At 61.6% G+C, this 16,890-nt stretch overlaps 1 protein-coding gene across 4 annotated transcripts; it reads right to left on the reverse strand.

Moving 5' to 3' along the window:
- Positions 1-920: 920 nt before the first annotated feature.
- RAC2 (Rac family small GTPase 2) lies at positions 921-16,661 on the reverse strand. 4 transcript variants are annotated; one of them, XM_043562500.1, is made up of 7 exons: positions 16,500-16,661; positions 14,503-14,574; positions 8,732-8,849; positions 8,063-8,125; positions 7,564-7,723; positions 4,145-4,276; positions 921-1,794 (listed from the first exon to the last, which is right to left on the reverse strand). In XM_043562500.1, the coding sequence occupies exons 1-6, from the start codon at positions 16,511-16,513 to the stop codon at positions 4,146-4,148; spliced, it is 558 nt and encodes a 185-aa protein (XP_043418435.1). In that variant the 5' UTR covers positions 16,514-16,661; the 3' UTR covers positions 921-1,794; position 4,145. The 4 variants fall into 4 exon arrangements, with proteins under 4 accessions (XP_043418435.1, XP_043418434.1, XP_043418432.1 ...); XM_043562499.1 differs by having other exon boundaries at positions 16,479-16,658; XM_043562497.1 differs by lacking the exon at positions 16,500-16,661 and adding an exon at positions 15,025-15,200.
- Positions 16,662-16,890: the final 229 nt, after the last annotated feature.

The following is a 16,890-nucleotide window of genomic DNA, read 5'->3' on the forward strand; positions in this document are numbered from 1 at the left end:
CTTGACTCACCCTCAACCCCCGCGTTTGGCACACCGGCCCAATAAGCATTTGCTCAGTGATTGGGTGACTGAATGAATCAATAGCTGGGCGAGCATTTCTTTAGGGCAATGGGCGTATATCGTGCCATCTGGGTCGCACAGACCCCCTGAGGCTTCGCTCTCCTATCTAAAGACCTATCTGGTCCTCTGCCACTTTGCACAGCGATACAGGAGGAAGAACACGGCCCTGGGAGACCCAAGACCTCAGTCACAAACGCTGTCAGCTAACATCAACAGAGGCCTGCCCAGCAGGGGCGTAACCAATAGGTGGTTTCATTTTCCTTTTGTTCCCCTAGCAAGGCAGCCGTTGGCACCAGTTCTGCGGCCACCCGAAGTTGTCAAGGATCCCCCCTCTTTGCGTCCCTCTGCTCCTCCACTCTTAGCCTGTCAGCTTGTGGCTGCGTGCTTGTGGTTTCATGTGTATAAGATGGCTGCTGCAGCTCCAGACATCTCATCATTATTCATCGGGGAAGAGGACAGGACAAAGGGCCGTGGCCATTTTTGCGTTTTGTGTTTTTTTTGGGGGGGGGGCGGAAGAAAACACAAACTTTCCCAGAAGCCACCTCTCCAGCTGACTTACACCTGCCTTGCTGGCCAGAACTGTGCCCCCGTGGGACCCCAGCGGCAAAGCAGGCCGGGAGAACAAGTGTTTTGGTCTGGGGCGAGGGACCTCGCGGCTCTCCCCGAAAACTAGGTTTCTGTTAGGAAGGATGCGAGCAGTGGGAGCAGATGGGAAAGGAGAGTGTCTGCCTTAGTGAGTTGAGCTCCAGCCCAACCGACTCCCGTGCCCTCCTGTGCCCCTGTTTCCTTCTCTGCAAAACCAAGCTACTAACACCTACACTGGGAGGCCCCGAGGGGGGATTAAATGAGATAATATCGGCTAGGTGAGAACGCACGGTGGTGAGAGAATTTATTTCCTGGCGTTGCTGTTGGCATAAAGCAAGGGCTGTGCCCACTGGGGCAGGCTCGGGGGAAGAGGCACGTGGCAGAGACCCCCCCCCCCCCCCCCGCGCGCCCTTGGCATCTAGGGAAGTTAGAGGCGCAGAGGAAATTCTTCGAGGAAAGAGGACCAGACCAGGGTGTGCCAAGGGCTAAGACGAAAGAGAGGTCTTTGAGGAAATGAGAGTTCGGTCTGAGGCTGGAGTGGAGGCGGGGTGTGGCCAGGCCTCGGGAGTCAAGGGAAGGGGTCCCAGATTTATCTGGAGGCCCCGGAAAAGCCGGGAGCAAATGAGGTTCGCTTCAGACTCTGGACGACTGGAGGGGGCGCCCCAGGGCTTCTAAACAACCAGCGTGTCCGATTATGGGGGGTGATGGGTCTGTGTTCGCCACATGCTAGCCAGCGAGCAGGCGTGGGGTTTTCAGGGGGGGTGGTTTGTTTCCGTGGTGAAGTCACCTTAAAAACAGAAAGGCCTTGTCTGAGCGGAGGCTGAGAGGCGCCATGGGGTTTCCCCCTGCTAAACCCAGTTCCTTTCAAAGGGGTGGGGGTTCCTGGGAGGCCGGTGAGGTGGAGGGCCCTGCCTCTCCCAACATCAGGACTTATGGGGGCGGCTGGGGGGGCGGGGGCGGTGAGCAGAGAATCGCAGAGAACAGAAACCCAAAGCATTTCGCGGGCTGGCAACCGGGGGGACTTCTGTGCCGTGGGGGACGGGGTCTTAGACCTCTCTTTTTTTATTCCTGCCTTGTAGCTTCCTTGTAGCTTCTCCAGAGTGTCAGCCCCCGAGGGCAGGAGCTCATGTGCAGCACTGGACCCCGCACCTGGAACAGAGGGAGAAGGCGCGCCATAAACATGCATTGGATGCGTCCTTGAAGCTTGGACAGAGGAGAGCAACCGTCCACAGGAGCGCAAAGGCTGGCACTTGTCAATTAGGAAACTCTAAGGTGGGAGCGCAGTCCCCTCTCTCTCTTAAAGAAACTCGCTCTTGCTTCGTGCCTCCAGGGACGGGCATTGCTTCCTTACCCCGTGGGGACCCTTTCGGTGACCCGCAATAAGGGTGGTTGGGGAGTTCTGGCTGCTCGACACCCATAATCCCGAACTCCAACAAGGGCTCGGTCCTCCTTGGGGAGATAACCCCTCCACCTTAAGTAGATAAGGTTCTTATCGGCTTGGAACCACCCCTCACTCCAGCATGGGGTGTGGTCCAGGTCTGGCCAATCAGAGCTCAGCACCCTCCCCCCACCAAATAAGATTGGTTGACTACGACCCGCAAGTAAGCTGGTCCAATCAGAGTAAACCTTAATTAGAACTTGGCCTGGGGACCGGGCGCCTGGGTGGCGCAGCCGGTTAAGCGTCCGACTTCAGCCAGGTCACGATCTCGCGGTCTGTGAGTTTGAGCCCCGCGTCGGGCTCTGGGCTGATGGCTCAGAGCCTGGAGCCTGTTTCTGATTCTGTGTCTCCCTCTCTCTCTGCCCCTCCCCCGTTCATGCTCTGTCTCTGTCCCCCCAAAAATAAATAAACGTTGAAAAAAAAGTTGAAAAAAAAAAAACTTAGCCTGGGGCAGATACTTGTGCTTTTTTTTTTTTTTTTTTTTGGCCGAACTTGAACCCGGAAGAATGCTCTTGAGAGACACCTGCCAGAAAATGAACCAGACAGCAGGAGGCAGAGCAAAGAGGTACAGGAAAGCAAGCCCTGATGACATAATTTGAGCCCCCCCCCCTTGATCAAGCTGCACCTGAAGACACGATCTTTCCAAATTTGAATCAGTAAATTTATTTTCTGCTTAAGCAGGTTGAATTAGGTTTTCCATTTGCAATAGCAAAAGTCCTGGCTGGCAGCGTCTGAAAGTTTTAAGACTCCTACGGGCAAAAGTAGCTCAGGGTCCTGTGATTGGTGGAGAAAGCCTCGAGGGGTGGCAGGAGTCCGCGGGACCCAGGGTTTTGACGGGCGGTTGCAGGTACCCGCCGACATTCAGAGAATTCGGTTTATTTCATGTTGTCCCAAAGAAGAGCGCTCAGACCAGACGAGCAAACTTCTGAGACACTCACTTTGGCTCAGGAGGAGAACTTTCAGACAAGCAAGCCCACCAATATTGGAGTAGTAGCCGGCCTCAGGAGGGAGCGAGAGACCCGTCCTTGAAGGCATACTGGCAACAATCTGGCCCGAAATTTCCAGAGGGGATTCAGGCGTCGGATGAGACTGGGGCAAAGGGGTAGACGCTGCCATTGTGTGGCAGCTGGCACGGACAGCACTAATACAAAGGGGGCTCCCCTCTGGCCCCGGGGAGGTGGGGGGAGGGCAGGAGCAGCAGGGGTTGGGAACAGAGCCTGCGAATTCACACCCTTCCAGCTCCAGGGGGCCTCTGGCCCAGAGAAGCCCATCAACCAAGCTCTGCAGCCCTCTGCTAGGAAACACCACGGGCGGGGAGGGGACAGCGTGGCCAGCCGGGGTGCCATTGGGCTTTATGGGAGGGCCCTGGAGGTCAGAACCATCTGGCTGGGAGGGCTGGGTGCAACCTGGAAGGCAGACACGCAGGGGGTGAGAATCTGATGGCGAGCAGAACCGCCTGCTCCCTCGCCGCTTTCCCAGCTCAAGGCTCACGGCCGCCTCCTGGCTTTGGCTCCAGGTTGGCACTCCCACCAGTCCCCCGCCACCCCCCCCACCCCACCCCCCCCCCCCCCGCTTGCCCACCACACCAAGGCCTCTCCAGCCTTCTAGTCCCACGTCTCCAGCCCGCCTCCAACCCACACTGGTCCCCCTTCTAACCCCCTGGAGTCTCAACTCAGTCTGCCCTGCCTCCACCCTTATGTGCGGTGCCGGCTCCTCCCCGCTCTCCTGGGGGGTGGGGCCAACGCATCTTCCCATCCGGGTCCCCATCCCTGGCCTGCGGCAGGGTCGGCAGGGTGGGAGCCTAGCGACACCCATGCCTTGGCTCTGGCACCTTCCTGCTGGGAACTGGGCTCCACTGAGCTGGACCGGCTCAGGCAAATAGGGAAACTGAGGCCACTGCGATGCTTGCCCTTCTGTCTTGGCCTAAACGCCATTCCCGGTGAAACGCAAGGCCACTGAGCAGTGGCTAAACACCCCCCCCCCACCCCGCCGCCCCCCAGCCGGAGCCTGCTGTGTGCAGGTGGAGGACGGGTCACGAAGCGGGGAAGGAGGCGCTCTTACCCTAAAGGATGCTGCAGGGGCGCTTCTGTGGCCGCGTGGGCTGGGGGCACAGGACGGCCCGGATCGCCTCATCGAAGACGGTTTTCAGGCCTCGCTGGGTGAGGGCTGAGCACTCCAGGTATTTGACCGAGTCTAGGGTGGGGTGGCAAGAGGGCAGGCCCAGGTCAGGGGCCGGCCCTGGGCAGAAACCTCTCCCAAGCCACACAACTGTGCCAGGCTGTGGGGGCCACCTGGGCTGTGCCACTCAGAGGAGAGTATCCACAACTCTGTGCCTCGGTTTCCCCATGTCTGAAATGGGGAGGTTGGTTTCCAAAAGAGGGGCTAAGACCCACAAGAGCGGGTCTGTATCTTCCTTAGACACGTAAGCCCTTAGGGAAGGCAGGCAGGAATGTTGACACATTCCTAAAGGAAACAAGGGATCCAGCAACAGTGACTGAACCTCTCCACGTCTCAGTTTCTCTCAAAAACTAGCCGCACACCTGCCTCCACGCTTCCCCCCCCCCCCCCGGGAGGCCTGAGGCGCTCACAGCCCGGTCACCAGGACCTTCCAAGTGCCATCTGACCATTCCTTAACATCGTCCCATTTGACAGATTCGGAAACTGAGGCTCGTAGGTGCGAAATCATTTGTCCAAAGTCACATGCTGGGTGTTTCTCGTCCACCTCGGGGCGGCTGGGGACTGTCAGTGAGGGGAACGGGAGTAGAGAGTTTTCCCTCCCTGTTGAGGGGACCAGCCTTCTCCCACCTGACCGCTCAGGGCAGGAGCCCGGGGCACAGACGGTCAGGCGGAGCCCTTACTCCCAGGGGCCGCGTTCATGCCCTTCTGGAAGGAACCTGCCTGAGTTCCCGCATCTGCTACAACACAAATCGTTTCCCTGAAGTAAGGAACCACAAAACCCCTTCTTTGAGAGGGCTGGGGCTGACCTCAGGAACCAGAGGAAAGGCAGGGGCAGGAAGGGGAACTTTGTCCCCCTAGAGTCTGCCCTTCTAGAAGGAAGGAAGCAGACCAAGGCTGATAGGTGCCCCTGCCAAGCACTGAGCTGGGGGCTTCCAAAAACCCTGTGAAGAAATACTGTGATTCCCCACTTCCCAGATGAGGAAACAGGCCCAGAGAGGGGAAGCCTGGGGCCCAGAGACACACAGCTGGGGAGAGGAGAGCCAGGACCTCAAGAGGGACTGCCCCTGGAAGGAGGAAGCCCACAGATGCCCTGGGGTTGGGAAGAAAGAAAGGGCACTGACAAGGAAACCGAGGTTCAGAGAGTATGTCACTTGCACAAAGTCACATGCTGGCTGTGTCCCCTGCACTCGGGAGCATATTCCCAGCAGGGAGCACACAGAGTGGTCCCAGGGCCTGGCTGGCAGAGGCCAGACTCCTTTGGTTCAGGTTCAGGTTCAGGTTCCGGAGCGTCATCATCTTATAACCCTTTTGTGCCTAGAAGGGTGTCGCCGGGCATTGGCCACTGTCTCCCCGCGAGGGACCACAGCCAGCGTCGACTTCTTCCGCACCCACCAACTGCCTCCTCCCTGGCACCTGCCACCCCCTTGCTTCCTCTCGGCTCAGTGGCATCCAGAGCAGCGGCCCTGAGTGGAGGTAGAGGGGGGTGGGGGGAGGGTGCTGGGCTCCCTTCAGCTCTGCCTCTGATCACCCTAGGACTCTGGCCAGTCCCCCTCTCTGTGCCTCAGTTTCCCATCTGTCTAGGACATGGTGACTCGCGACGCGTATCGAGCGGAGGCAGGTGGGGTAGAGGAGCGCCGAAGGCGTGGGGGCAGGTCAGGGGGGCCGCAGATGCCCTTGATCTCCATGACCAATGGAGCCAGGTTGCCAGCTTTGGATCTGAGCTCTGCCCTAGCCTGGCTGGGTGGCCTTGAGCGGGCGACTTCTCCCCGAGCTTCACTCTCCTCTTCTGTAAAGTGGGGTCAACCAGAGACCCTCCTTCATGGTCGCCGGGGGAACAAGGAGGGGAGGTACATGGCCCAGCGCCCAGGAGGTGCTCAGTCTCCATCAGCCAGCCGCGATTATACCAGCCGGGACCTCAGCTGCCTCCCCAACTCGCCACCACAGGCTGGGGGCCGAGGCGGCCGCCGCCCTTATCACACCAGCAGGTCCCCCTCTCCGGCCTCCCCTCTGGCCTAGGCTGGTCCGAGTCAAGTTCAAAGTCACTGCCCCTGCCCCTGCCCCACCCCCCACTGGGGATCAGCTCCGGGAGGGAGAGGCTAGAGACCAAGGCAGGATCTGGAGCCATCTCCTTATAGAGGAGGAAGGACCTTTGGGGCGTGTGCAGGCCGGCCCATGTGGACGGAGAGACTGAGGCCCGGGGGGGGGGGGGGGGCGCCGCTCTCCCAAGGTCACGCACACAGTCAGCGCTGGAACCAGGACCGGAATCCAGGCTTCTAGCCCCCTTCTCCGTGTCCCAAAGCACAGGCTTTAGAAGGGAAGGGCTCACAGGCAGGCTGGGGAGTCAGCCCCGGGCAGGAGGAGGTGGGGGACAGGCTGGTCAGAAAACAAGAGAGGGCAAGGGGGCAGGCCCGGTATTTGCGAGGAACGCCAGCAGGCCTAGGAGCCAGAGACCCCAGGATGGGGCCCGGGACCCAGGCTTAAGAGGCAGCCACAGGCCCCCCGAGAAAGATGGCCATGTCAGTGGACTAGTCACAGGAAGGGGGTGGGGGTGGGGGGGCAGCTGCGGTTTCTCTTCCTGTAGAGATGTGAGTCCCCGGAGCCCTCCCAGTTCCGGCGGAAGGAAGAGTGTGGGGCTGAGGCAGGGCCGGGGCGGGGGGTGGCGGGGAGGGGGGCCCCAGCCTCCTCAGGGACCAAACCCTGGGCCTTCAGGACCCTGTGTCGAGGCAGAGCGCCCCGGGCAGCTGGGTCACTGCTCGTAGTGGCCAAACTCGGCTAGGGACGCTTGGCTCTTGGGCAAGAGCCCCACCCCCAGGCCGCAGGCAGGTCAGGCCTTGACCAGGGACAGCAGGCCCAGGTGCCAGGGGAGAGGCTGGACCCATCGGTTCCGGCCTCCCCGGTGCAGGAAGCCCTGAGCCGCCACGAGGAGGCCGCCGAGCCAGCAACGTGCTCTCTTGCCTTCCACTCCCAGGTCCATCACCTGCTGGCCCTGTGACCTTGAGAGGTGACTTTACTTCTCTGGGCCAGTAATCGGGAGGCAAAGAGGAGTTGGCCTGAGGAGGGGGCCTGGGGAAAGGGAAGTGAGAAGGAGGCAGAAGGGAAATCACCCCTTCAGACCTGAGGCAAAGCACCTCCTCCGGGAAGCCTTCCTGGAAAACTCAAGCTCGACTTGGCTGCTCGTCCCCAGACAGCCAGCCCGCCCGGCACAGCCTGGCCCTGGAGCCCCTTTAATCCCACGTGAGGCTGAGGCGGGCTCCCCCCTGCAGAGGGCTCCCCTCTCTGAGCCCGAGCCCCGAGCCCCGTACCGATCTCCTTGGCCAGTGCCAGGCCCTGCGGGTAGGTAATAGGCGCCAGCTTCTTCTCCTTCAGCCTCTCGATGGTGTCCTTGTCGTCCCGCAGATCCAGCTTGGTGCCCACCAGGATGATGGGCGTGCTGGGGCAGTGGTGCCGCACCTCAGGGAACCACTGGACGGGTGGGCGGGGGGGGGGGGTGAGAGGCGGTGCGGGCAGGAGGGGGCATGGGAACGGGGAGAGGAGGGGCACCGAATGTGAGGAGAGAAGAGGGGCGGTGAGGCGGGGAGGAGGGGGTGTGGGGAGGAGAGGGGATGAGGTTACAGAGGGTGGGGAGTAAAGCTAACCACCCCAGCCCCCTCGGAGCCCCCTCTGAGTCTCCCCCCCAGAGACTCACAGCCCTGGTTGGCACTGGGGACCCTCTGCTGCCCCTGCCCCTGCCCTAAAGTCATCAGCAACCCCTCCCCGGGTCACCCGCCCCAAGCCCCCAAGGCCCCACTCTGTCCTGCTCACCTTGGCACGGACATTCTCGTAGGAGGCAGGGCTCACAAGGGAGAAGCAGATGAGAAAGACGTCCTGGGGACAGAGGAGGCAACGGTCACCCGTGAGAGGCCTGGAGGCATCACCTGGGCCCTTCCCACACCTGGGCAGCCACCGAGCTGTTTGTGGATCGAGGCTTTTCTAAGGGACTAATCCTCACACGACAGGCTGCCCCATGCTACAGGTGGGGAGAGTGAGGCTCACGGAAGCCCGGGGCTTGTCACCCGGGATTCCAGACCCCGTACTCCTCACCGGGCACTCACTACCTACCCTCTGGTCACCAGCCCTTTCCCGGCCAGCCTGGAGGGAGAGCCTGTAGGCTCGCCCCCATCTCTCCTCCCCTCCCCAGCACCCCTGGGACTCAGAGTCCTCGGCTCCCTATTTGGGCCCCGTCCGGGGTCTTCCTGCCCCACCCTTGGGCAGCCCCGGGGGGTGCCAGAGCCCATGAGGCAGGGGAGGCCGGGGAGATGGGCACAGTGAGAGCAGGGTAGCTGAAGCCAGGCGGGGAGGGGAGGAGGCCCCGCTCTGGCCAGAAGGGTCATTACTGACAGGGGCAGGGTTGCCCGGCCCTGGCCCCAGGGCATCGCCCCCAGAGGGAGCGGGACGAGCTCAGGCTGGGGACAGGAGGACAGGGAAGCACACCGTCTGTGGATAGGAGAGCGGCCGGAGGCGGTCATAGTCCTCCTGCCCCGCGGTGTCCCACAGCCCCAGGTTCACGGGCTTGCTGTCCACCATCACATTGGCTGAATAGTTGTCGAACCTGCGGGGAGCAGGCAAGACAGGAGGGTCAGTCTCCACGCCCCGGACCCCGGGCCCTCCTTCCGGCCTCCCGTTGCTTGGTGCGGAGGCCCAGGGAGGGGCGGCCACCGTCAGACTCGCACGGCCCTGTGCAGTCGGCTTTCCCTCTGGGTTTTGCTGGTTTTTTCCCCATTACTGATTCATTACCTTAAAAAAAGTGTTAACTGCAGGTAAACCTCCAGAGAAAGACATGGTCTCTCCGTCCCTTTTCTGCCCTTGGCCTATCTTTTGAAGAAGTGACTTTGGGGGGGGGGGCGTCGCAGAGCATCCCCCCTAAGGCTCGACCCGCATCAAATTTACCCGCTTCCTGTGCTGCACTGATGTGGGTCACCCTGTCGCGGGTGGGGTCCTCCCCTGAAACAAACCCTGAGCGGAGGAGGTGGCAGCCTCGGGAGGGGAGCGAGGAAGAGGCAAAGAAGGGACACCAGCTGTTCCGGGGGGCGCTATTGAGGGGTCCCAGCAGAGGCAGCTGGGAGACAGGGCGCCCCCCGACCCCTGAGGGGCAGGAAACGAGGTATTTGTCCAGCATCCCTATCTTGCATTGGCAGAAGGACCTCCGGGGGCGCTAAATTCCTGGTCTTCCAGGCTGGTGGCAGGGGGCTTGGAGTGTGTGTGTGTGTGGGGTGACACTTTTGAGAAATGCCACCAGCACATACAGGAAAGACATGTGTCAAAGGGTTGGGCGTGGTGGGGGGGGGTTGTTGCTAGGGGGATGCCAATAGCGACAGCTAAAATCTCCCACCAGCACCAGGGAGGCTTCCAGGGCCATCACACAAGCTTCCAGACTTTTCTTTCTTCTTTTTTTTTTTTTTTTTTTTTTTTGTTTTAATCCAACCCAACACTATTTCTCACTACACATACCCCTGAAAGGAAAGTGCTGGTTTTTCAGCCTATAGAAAAGAAAACTGGGATCAGAGAGGTATAGCCGTCTGCCCAAAGCCCCACAGCCAGCGAGGGACCGAACTAAGTTAGAAGCCAGTTGCGTGGGGTCCCAGCGCTCACGTCTGACGCTCACTGCCCTGTGCCCCAGCTGGGTTACCACAGATGCCCTCACCTCCCGCCCACGAGGGCTAGGGATCATCATCTTGTCCCTCCCCACGAAAGCCACCCGCTCCTTGTCCCCTGGCCTGGCCCACTGAGACCTCAGGATCCTCCTCCTCTCCTCATACACCAGCCAAGCTCTTTCCCGGGCAAGGCTCACGCTGCCCACCTCCCTGAGCTTGATCATGGCCGTGCGTCCCACCCAGACGCCACCTCCCGTTCAAGAGTCAAATTCCTGCCCAGGCAGTTCCTCCACTGCGGTGGGGAGGGGGAGGGGGCCACCCCCTTCCCCCAGCCTCCACCTGGAAAGAGCTCACTGTGCCCTCTCCTAGGCAACCGCTTTATCTTGACCTTGAAGAGGCAATCCGTGTGTTTCTATCTTGCTGGGGGTCAGGGCTCCACAGGGCCCTGGCTGCTTCCCAGGCCTGGCACCCAATACATGCAGGTAGATGGGAACTAAAGCCGACTGAACTGAAGCCCTTGGAACGCCACCTCCTCCAGGAAGCCGCCCCAGAATGCTGCTTGGTGACCGGCTGCAGAAGCCCCAGTGCTTCAGGGTGCCTCCCGAAACAACTGTTCTGAGAAAGACCCACGCACACACCCCCAAAAGTGGGCAGCCTGCTATTTTTAGCACCCCATACTTATTCATCCATGGAGTGTTCCGGTCACTTCTCAGTTCCTCAGAGAGCCCCGCTCCCTACTGCCTAGAAGCTGCCACAAACACTTCTCTGACTCTCCACTCTGCTTCCTCCCTCGCTCCGCCTCCCCAGTGCCCAGCTGACTCTTACTCAGCCGCCTCTAGCCCCGTGTCAAGGTCATCTCCCCTCTAGCCCCATGTCAAGGTCATCTCCCACAGGAAGCCTTTCCTGCCCCCCAGCCCGCCCATCCAGGCCCCAACCCAGCAATCTTTGCCCAAACAACAGACACCACGCCTGGCTTGTTCCTCACTGAACCCTGAGGCCCCTGAGGCATTTGTCACATAGTAGGGGCTCTGTGTACCAACTCTAGCTATCAGCCATGCCCTGGGGGATTTCAGGAAGAAGGCGCCGTCCAGGGAGACACCGCGGGGCATCACGGGAAAAGACGCACCTCTGGTGTCTTCTGCTTCGGTCGGAAACATTCCTTTGGGACACGCTGAGGAAGGAGGGACACTCTCCTCTCTAATGTCCAGCCTGAAATTCTGGTGCCAGAAAGCCTCCCAAGATTCCTTGCACCATCCACACACACACACACACACACACACACACTTGTCCCTCCCCAGAGGCCCAGCCGCCAGAGCCGGAGGGATTATTGCAAGGATGCACCAGCGGTCTACACCTCCCGGGGGGGCCCCTTCCTTGAGATCCACAGGCAGCCAGCACCAGAGGAACCGCTCTGGCCAGCCCTCACCCCCTTACCCAGATGAGGAAACTGAGGCCCACAGACAGGAAGGCACTTGCCCAAGATCTCACAGTCAGTCGGCGGCAGAGCCAGGACTAGATTCAGAAAATCCCCACCTGGGAAACATTGAGGCCACTTCAGAGCTTGAGGCTCGGAGGTTTGAGCCCGGGCCTGGGGCATCCCTGAGCTGGGGGGAAGGCAGGGAACTCACGTCTGCTGAGCACCCAGAGCCGCCAACGACTGTTCCAGGCCCTTCGTACTTGGGCCACTTCAGTGGGCCCAGGAAGCAGCTGCTACCATTGTCCCCATTTCACACACGAGGGACACACACTCAGGGAGGCTCGGAGGGACCTGCCCCAGGTTACATGGGGCTTTGGTCCCAGCCCCACACCTGCAACGGAGTGGAGGAGGGGATTGGGGGCAGGAGGAAGGGGGCTCAGCCCCCAGCATCACCTGACCCCCACCCAAGCCCACCTTCAGAAAGGAACGCAGAGACCAGGGGGCATGCGTGGCTGGTGATGTGGGGACCAGGGAGGATCGACCAGGTCAGGCAGGGTGTGGACCGCCGTTAGGACTCAGGTCTTGGTCCTGAGGACAATGGGGCACCGCTGAGGGGCTTCACCAGGTGGGGGGTGGGGGGGGGTGGGGGGGTGGACGTGATCATCTTGGCTAAGAGGAGCCACGGGGTGGAGAAGTCTGGAGAAGGGTAGCTGGGGCCAGCGAGGGAACCACACCCTTGGCGGCAGGAGGGTGGGCGGGGGACAGCGAGAGCCCAGAAGGGGCTGGACGCCATGCTGTGCACAGAATTCCACACTTGGCTTGCCAGGAGGTGAAATGAAAACAAAAACCGAGCCCTGGCCAAGCTGACCGAAATTAACCGGGTGTTCTTTTCTCCCACCAGCTGAGCCGCCCGGCGGTGGCAGAGTTCTGGCACCTTCTCGAAGCAGCCAGAGCGCCCAGTCACTACAGAGCGCCAGCGACGTGCTCATGGGTTTCAGTCTCCCCATCTGTTGGACCCTGAGCTGTCAACCCCCCACGCCTGGCAATGACTGTGCTCAGCTCACCTGCTCATCTGACCATGTGCTGGCCACACGCGTGTCCCAGCCTCAGCAAACCCGACTGTCCCCAGAGGAGGGGGATCCCCCCCCAGGAAAACAGGGATCTCCTGTTTTCCCTAGCCCCACTCCCCCTGGCTGCCCCCGCCCTCCAACGTCAAGGGCTCGGCGTGACTCCTCTCCCCCTCCCCATCACAGAGGAACAGGCGTGTAGTAGGAGCCTCTCGGAGGGCTTGTCCAGAGCTGAGCGACTCTTGTCCCGGACGACAAAGGAGCGTCGCATGCAGGACTGGCCACATACTTTGCAGCGTCCGATGCAAAATGAAAACGCAAGACCCCTTGTTCAAAAGTTAAGAATTTCAAGATGGCCCTAGGGTCTGACCCAAACTCCCCAGAGTCCTGGGAAGGTAGACCTTGCCTGGTTCGTTCTTATCTGTCGGTCTGCAAGGGGCGTCCGGTGTCCCGAGCCCACCAAGGGCCACCAGGAGCCCGGGTTCTCCAAGTCGTTGGCAACCACTGGCCCTAGCCTGGCCTCTGCCGGTCCCACCGTCTTGCAGCAGAGAGCACGCCTTTCGTCTCCCCGCCCAGGAGAGGTGCCCCGGCGGTGAGCCTGGGATTTCCCAGCCCAGCTCTGACCTTATAAAAAGGGAAACGGAGGCTCAGAGAGGAGAAATGGTTGGTCTAAGGTCCTTCAGCGAACGGGCCCCCCCCAGCTGGGACAGGCAGAGAGGCAGGAAGGCAGGCCGGGCCAGGGCACCGCCGGTGACAACGGCCTTTCGCGGGAGCTGCGCCCTCTCAGGCTTAGAGCCAGTCCTGCCTCCGCATTAGGAGATGCCTGATAAACACTTGATGATCCATGGCAAACGGACGGATACGGCAGGAGCAGAGAGGGTTGGACACTGGCACCAGGCCATCTGGGGACTCGGAAGCCAAGCTGGTGCTGAAGCCCGTTTTCCAGGGTCCCTACCCAGGCTTCTCTGCCCTGGCCCGGCCGGTTGCTCGGCGTCCTGGGGGGCAGGCCCTTTGGGCGCCGTGAGGCTCGCAGCTTCCCCCATGGGTGGCCTGAGTATAACGGCCACCTCTCCTGAGGACCGAGGGAGGGCACACATGTGTGACATTTCATGCAGGACGCGGTAGGCCCGTGTTCTGACGGATCCTCCGAGGGCCTCTCCATGGAGTTCAATTCAGGCCAACACGGAACACGTCTATCAGGTATAAGACGATGTGCATGAGATAACGGGGTGACCGTAGAGTACAAGGCTCCCTGCCCTCCAGAGACACAGTCACAGGAAGGATCAGATACAGTCACTCGAGGGAGTGAGAGGTCCCCTCAGGCTGGATGAGAAAGATTCCTGGAAGTGGGGGGTGGGGGGCACGGGAGCTGGCCTGAGGGTCTTAGACGCCTGGGAAGGAAAGGCACTCCGGGCAGAAGGAACGGCCTGAGCAAAGGCCCTGAGGCCAGAATGCCCAGGGAGCGTTTGGTGGGCACAAGCAGGCAGAACACGAAGCAAAGTGATGGGCCACGATGCCGGAAGGCGAGGTGGGGAGAAGGCCCCGCAGAGCCTTGAATGCAGTGCTAAGGGTTGGGGAGTTGTCCTGCGAGGGAGGGACCCGCTGAGGGTTGGTGGGGGCGGGGCAGGCGCTTTCCCACTTACCCTCCCCTCCCGAGGCTGCCACCCACGAACTCCTACATACCCGCCTCCACACCCCACAACAGGGCAGGGCTCCCCACTGGCCTCCAGAGGGCACTGCCCTCCCCCCTCACAGCGTGCGTGCGTGCGTGCGTCTGCTGTCTGCTCCCCCGTGTCAAGGCCCCCGACTGCCCCCTCCTCCAACCACCCCATCCCAGCCCCTCTTCTGGGACCCAGCCCCACATCCCACCTCCTGCCGAGGCCCGGCTGGACAGCGGCCTGCTCCCCGGTCTCTCCCACTCTGGGGGCCCCGGCCCCCGCCCTCAATGCCCATCTCGACGCCGATCGCTGCTTCCTGGCTGGATCATGAGGCACCTCTGCCAGGCAGAGACCCCCCAGGTGCCCACACGGGCCGCCACACAGGAAGTGCCTGTAAAGGGGGTGGGCTCCCGGATGCCTCTCTCCCCAGCCTCCCAGCGCCCCGGCCCTCCCCGCCCCGGGGACTCACACGGTGGGGATGTACTCTCCAGGGAAGGCGTTGGTGGTATAGCTGATAAGAAGGCAGGTCTTGCCCACGGCTCTGAAAGGCAGAAAGTTCGAGAGGACAGCGGTCACGGGCCCTGCCCGAGACACGGAGGTTTCTGAGCACCTGCGCTGTCCCCTGGCCCAGCCCTCGACACGGAGGTTTCTGAGCACCTGCGCTGTCCCCTGGCACAGCCCTCGGGGTGGGGGTGGGGGGCGGGGGGAGACCCGGGCCCACGTCTCTGGGCCTCAGTCTCCCCGTCTAGAAAACGGCGATGCGTCCATCCTCCCAGGAGTAGCAAATTAGGATGAAGCTTGTAAAAGAGGCCAGCACCATGTGTGACACAGCGTAGCAGCTTGTCTGTGTTAGGGAAAGCCTGTCCCTCCCAACCTCACCGGAGAGAGTAACAGTTAAGAACACAGACTTTGGGGGTCAGAGAGGCCTGGCCTCAAACCCCACGAGGTCTGGGCCAAATTGCTTAACTTCTCTGAGCTTCAGCTTCCCCACCTGTAAAATGGGCCTAATGTGAGGTGGGTGGGAAGATTGGAGAGAGGGGAGAACCCGGCGCCTGACCCACAGTGAGCGCTGAAGAGTGATGGCCACGATTCGGGCCCTCTTCCCTGGGTCTGCGAGTCGGCTGGGCCGGGAGGGGGTACAGGTAGCGCCATGGAAAGCCCGGGGCCAAGGGGGCGGCCCCTGGCCCCTCGTTTCGTCACTTCCTGTTCTGAGAAGGCTGGCCGCCTTCTCCTCCCCCACGGCCGCCCTCCCCAGGGCCTGCCACCAAGGTAACTTTGAACGACTGGAACGTTGCCCTTGGCTTCTGCCCTCCCCGCCTCAGATTAGGTACAAAGCAGAAGTGAGCAGGGCTGGGCAGAGAGGCGGGCAGATAAGGCCGGCCAGCGCATCTGAATCAGCCGAGCGCCGTCTGAGAAACCGACCCGCTCCCAGGAGACCCATCGGAGCCAAAGTCGGTCCGTCGTGTCAGGGCCACTGCGACCCAGGGCAGGAAAGAGCTGAGCCTCCCAAAGCCTCAGGCTGCCACTCCGCAGAATGGGAGGGTGGGAACAGAGGGCTGCCCAGCCGGAAACGCTGGGGTAGGCTGGACTGCACCCAGGATGCCCCTGTGGGCTGGACCCTGAGACGCTGTTACGGCTGGCATCAGAGATTGGCATCTCGGACCAGTCGTTGTACAGATGAGGAGACTGAGGCCCACGGCTGAGAAGGCCCCTCGGCCCAGCCTACCTGGCACGGGCCCTCCCAATCACCCTCCCACCCCTCCTGCCCTCTCCCTTCCCTTCATGTTCCCCTCCCCCTTCTGCTCTTTGCCCACATCCCCCACGCGCATCCTCCCCAACCAGGCACGCTGAGGGGGAGGGGAGAGTCAGGGAGGGAGGAGGGGAAGGAGGGTAATATTTATTGAGCACCCTGAGCACAGGACAGCCCCTCGAAATATGTCAGGTGACCCCCCCCCACATCAACCCCAGGGGCGTGGCCTCTCCCTGATGGCAAGCTGAGGTTCAGAGAGGCTCTCCAGCTTGCCTGAGGACACACAGCAGAGCAAGCCAGTGACCAGAGCCCAGGTCAGCCTGCGGACGAAAGGCCAGGTTCTTGGTTCTCCACCCCCACCCCATCTGCCTCCACAGAGTGGAAGACAGGTCCCATAAGAGACCTGTCCCAGCTCTCAGGGTGTAGGTGAGGGGCCCCGGGCACATCTACCCCCAGCCCCGCACCCTCCACCACCTCCCCCCAGGCAGCTTCCGGAGGGAAGTGGGCAAAGAGAGTGGAGCTGTCCTCTGCCCACCTGGGAAGGGGGGGGTGCTTTCTCTGGGCCCCGGGGACAAGAAGGGAGCAGCCCCTCCCAGCTGCTTCCCGGGGACTCCTACGTCGGCAGGGCGGGAGGGTCTCCGGGGTAACCCAGTCGGGCGGCTCCGGCCAGGTGAGACGTTCAGCCAGGTACCTACCCATCTCCCACCACCACGCACTTGATGGCCTGCATCGCGTCCGGGGCCTGGGAGGCGGCGCTGGTGACAGCTCGGGGCACGGAGCGTTTCTGCGGGCTCCAAGGGTTTGGAGAGCCTGGCGAGGTCCCCCCTGACGGAAGAGCAGGCTCAGTAGGACGGGAGGCAGGAGGAAGCGGAAGGGGAACTTACCCAAGCTGCTGCCCCAACAGCCGATTGCAGAGGGCGGAGCGTGCGGTCTGGCAGATCGGCCCGGGGCCCCTCAGGTGCCGGCTGGGGCACCGACAAGAGACCCGGGTACCCTCTGGGCTGGGGCCTGACTTGTTGCGCACGGCGCCGGGCTGGAGCAGTTCTCCAAAGGCTTAGGGCTTCCTGAGGAGCTCAGTCCACCTCGGGTCTAAGTGGTAAACACTCA

Source organism: Prionailurus bengalensis, chromosome B4 (assembly GCF_016509475.1).
Source record: "Prionailurus bengalensis isolate Pbe53 chromosome B4, Fcat_Pben_1.1_paternal_pri, whole genome shotgun sequence".
Taxonomy (NCBI): Eukaryota; Metazoa; Chordata; class Mammalia; order Carnivora; family Felidae; genus Prionailurus; species Prionailurus bengalensis.

Coding starts and splice junctions, on each gene's coding strand:
- RAC2 (XM_043562497.1), bottom strand. CDS start 15,185: ATGGCGCTACCTGTACCCCCTCCCGGCCCAGCCGACTCGCAGACCCAG. Junction 8,850..14,502: donor GGAGAGTACATCCCCACCGT/GTGAGTCCCCGG, acceptor TGCTCCCCGCAG/GTTCGACAACTATTCAGCCA. Junction 7,724..8,062: donor ACGAGAATGTCCGTGCCAAG/GTGAGCAGGACA, acceptor CCACCCGTCCAG/TGGTTCCCTGAGGTGCGGCA.